Genomic DNA, 2,803 nt, shown 5'->3' on the forward strand with positions numbered 1-2,803 from the left:
TGGGAAACTATAGCTCTAGTTCTTAAGTGGTACCATTTAATAGCAATATTAATCAAAGGTAACATTAAAATATGGTTATAGTAAGTGATAGCAAAATGTCTTTTACTACAAAAGATACTTCTCCTCCCTTGATTTTGAGGCCATAATCTTGGGGTTAAAGAAGCCTGTGAAGAGAGTTGGTTTTGCTTTAATTCAGAGGGATATGAGGGACAAAGCAATGTTTACAAAAGATGTGTGAGCCTTGATCACATCTCCTGTGGGATGATGCTTTAAGAACCATCCATCATTATCTTTCTGTAATAGGAAAGACGGGTGCTACATAGTTAAGCATAATCTAGAAAAAACCATGAATATCACAAAGGCATTAAGGAATCTATGAGGGTAACAGAGAAAAAAAAGTCCCAGACAAAAGTTTTCCATTGGAAATTCCTTTCTACCAGGAAGGACAGGTATGAGAAGTAATATGTTCCATTTATATAATTCACTTTTGTCCTTTTAACTAGGTAAAAAGAAAGATCTTTTCAAATCTTTTAAAAATCATGCCTAGGTCCTCCCTGGTGGCTCAACAAATTAGGACGCAGCACTGCAAGCTGGCTGCAAGCTGCTTAAAAGTGAGTTCAATCCCTGACCCCGAAGGTGATCCACATGGTGCTGCAAACCTCTCCTTTCCCACCCGCTGCTCCCCTCAGCAGTGCACTTCGTTGATCAGCCTGTTCTGCTCCCCACTCTGTCCCTGGTGAAGGCTCTCACTGCCACTGCACCTCTGGCTTGTACCACAGTTCTGTATGAATAAGTAAATCTTAAAAACAAACAATGCCTGAGTATAATTTGACCTACAATTAAATTCAGTGGAAAGGAAATAAAGATTTTCTGTTAACCCATTTTATATTATATATATATATATTTTTATATATTAGCCCATTTTATAGTAAAATGAACAGTACTGATAAAGATTAAAATGTCTATTTTTTTCAGTTATCTAAATTTTCTACGATAAGGGAATGAAGAAGACAGTGTTAACTTTTGAGGTAGTTCCTGTTCACTGTCAACTTCAACGACTGGCTAAGAATACCTCTTGGCAAGAAAACTAGAAAGGAGTTTCTAGATATCCAAGATATATTAAACTAGAGGATTTTAATGATTCTCTTACTGCTGTGATTCTATCAGCCTATTTGACCTGATATTCTACCGTGAACTGGTAAAAATATACTGTTATATAGATGGATCTATAATACAATCATATGGCCTTTAATTAATGGGTATATGATATGTATTTTTGCTTTTACAAACATCATTTACTCACTGCATACTGAATAGATAACATGCAATGGACAATTCAAAAACAGTTCTTTGAAAATTAAAATTATCATCTGACCTTCCAAAGTGTCGCTTCAGAGGAAGTTTCCCAATATCTTGTATAAAAGAAATCTGAGCTGAAACAGATTTATAAAAAGATTTATATAGACATTTCTCTAAAGAAAATATACAAATAGTAACTACACATAAAAAGATGTTCAAAATCACTAACCATTAAGAAAATGCAAATAGAAGCCACAAGTCACCCGAGGCTATTACCAAAAGACAGACAACAAAGTTTGTCAAGGATGTGGAGAAACTAGAAACCTTATTCACTACCAGTGGGAACAGAAAAATGGTGTAGCTGATGGTAAAGCAGTTCCTCAAAAACTTAAAAACATGGGACTTCTCTGGTGGCACAAGGGATTAAAGGACAGCACTATGAAGCTATCTGAAGCCACTGCTAAACGAGTTTGAACCTCAGCCAGCGAGGTAACCCACATAGTGGAAGCAGACCTCTCCTGGCCCATCTGCTGCTCCCCTCAGCAGTGTATTCAATTAATTTGTGTATTCAGTTAATCTGCCCATTATGTTCCTCACTCTGTCTCTGGCCTATATGCATAAATAAATCTTTTTAAAAAAACCTTCATGGGCCCTGGTGGTGCAAAGGGTTAGGTTGTAGCAATGCAAGCTAGCCTCAGCCACTTCAGTGCAAGTTCAATCCCCACCATGGAGGTGATCCACATGGTGCAGCAGACCTCTACTGTCTCACCAGCTGTTCCCCTCAGCAGTGTACTTTGTTGATCTGCCTGTTCTGCTCCCTACTCTGTCTCTGGTGAATCCTCTCACTGCCCCTGCACCTCTGGCCTATACCCTGGGGTTCTGTATGCATAAATAAATAAATCATTAAAAAAAAACACCTTAAAAATAGATTATGTGATCTATAAGTTCTATTTCTGGGTATACAATCAAAAGGATTGAAGGCATAGCCTTGAAGACATATTTGTATGCCCATATTCAGAGCATTGTTATTGAAAATAATCAAAAAGTGAGAGCAGTTTAATTGGCTACTGATAGATGGATAAACAAAATGTGGTATATATACAGCATGTAATTTTATCCAGTCTTAAAAATGAAGAAAATGCTATAATGTGGAGGAAACTTGATGGCATGGTAAGTGAAATAAGCCAGCCACAAAAAGACAGCTATGTAAGATTCTACTTGTATGAGTTACTAAGAGTAGTCAAATTCATGGAGACAGAAAGTACATGGCATAAATGAGAGCTTATTTAGTGTTTTATGTTTACAGTTCAATTGTACAAGATTAAAATGTTCTGTGGACTGGTTGCATAATAAGATGAATATATTTACCACTAGTGAACTGTTATTATTTAAAATGGTACATTTTCTGAGAAAACATTAAGAAGATATAAAGCAAGAGGCTATGGCCCTTGAGCTGTGATCTCCTTTCCTTCTTTAGCTTGAAAGACACTTCACTCTGTGGGTA

At 36.7% G+C, this 2,803-nt stretch overlaps 1 protein-coding gene across 1 annotated transcript in view; it reads right to left on the minus strand.

Moving 5' to 3' along the window:
* The window catches only part of RAD17 (RAD17 homolog (S. pombe)), a 31,058-nt gene that overhangs the window by 2,569 nt on the left and 25,686 nt on the right, over window positions 1–2,803 (minus strand). The window contains exon 16 of the mRNA XM_012721769.1: window positions 1,376–1,433. Within this exon, the coding sequence (XP_012577223.1) occupies window positions 1,376–1,433 (58 nt within the window). The remainder of the gene's footprint in view (window positions 1–1,375; window positions 1,434–2,803) is intronic.

Source organism: Condylura cristata, unplaced genomic scaffold (genome assembly GCF_000260355.1).
Source record: "Condylura cristata isolate star-nosed mole 26May11 unplaced genomic scaffold, ConCri1.0 scaffold00007, whole genome shotgun sequence".
Taxonomy (NCBI): Eukaryota; Metazoa; Chordata; class Mammalia; order Eulipotyphla; family Talpidae; genus Condylura; species Condylura cristata.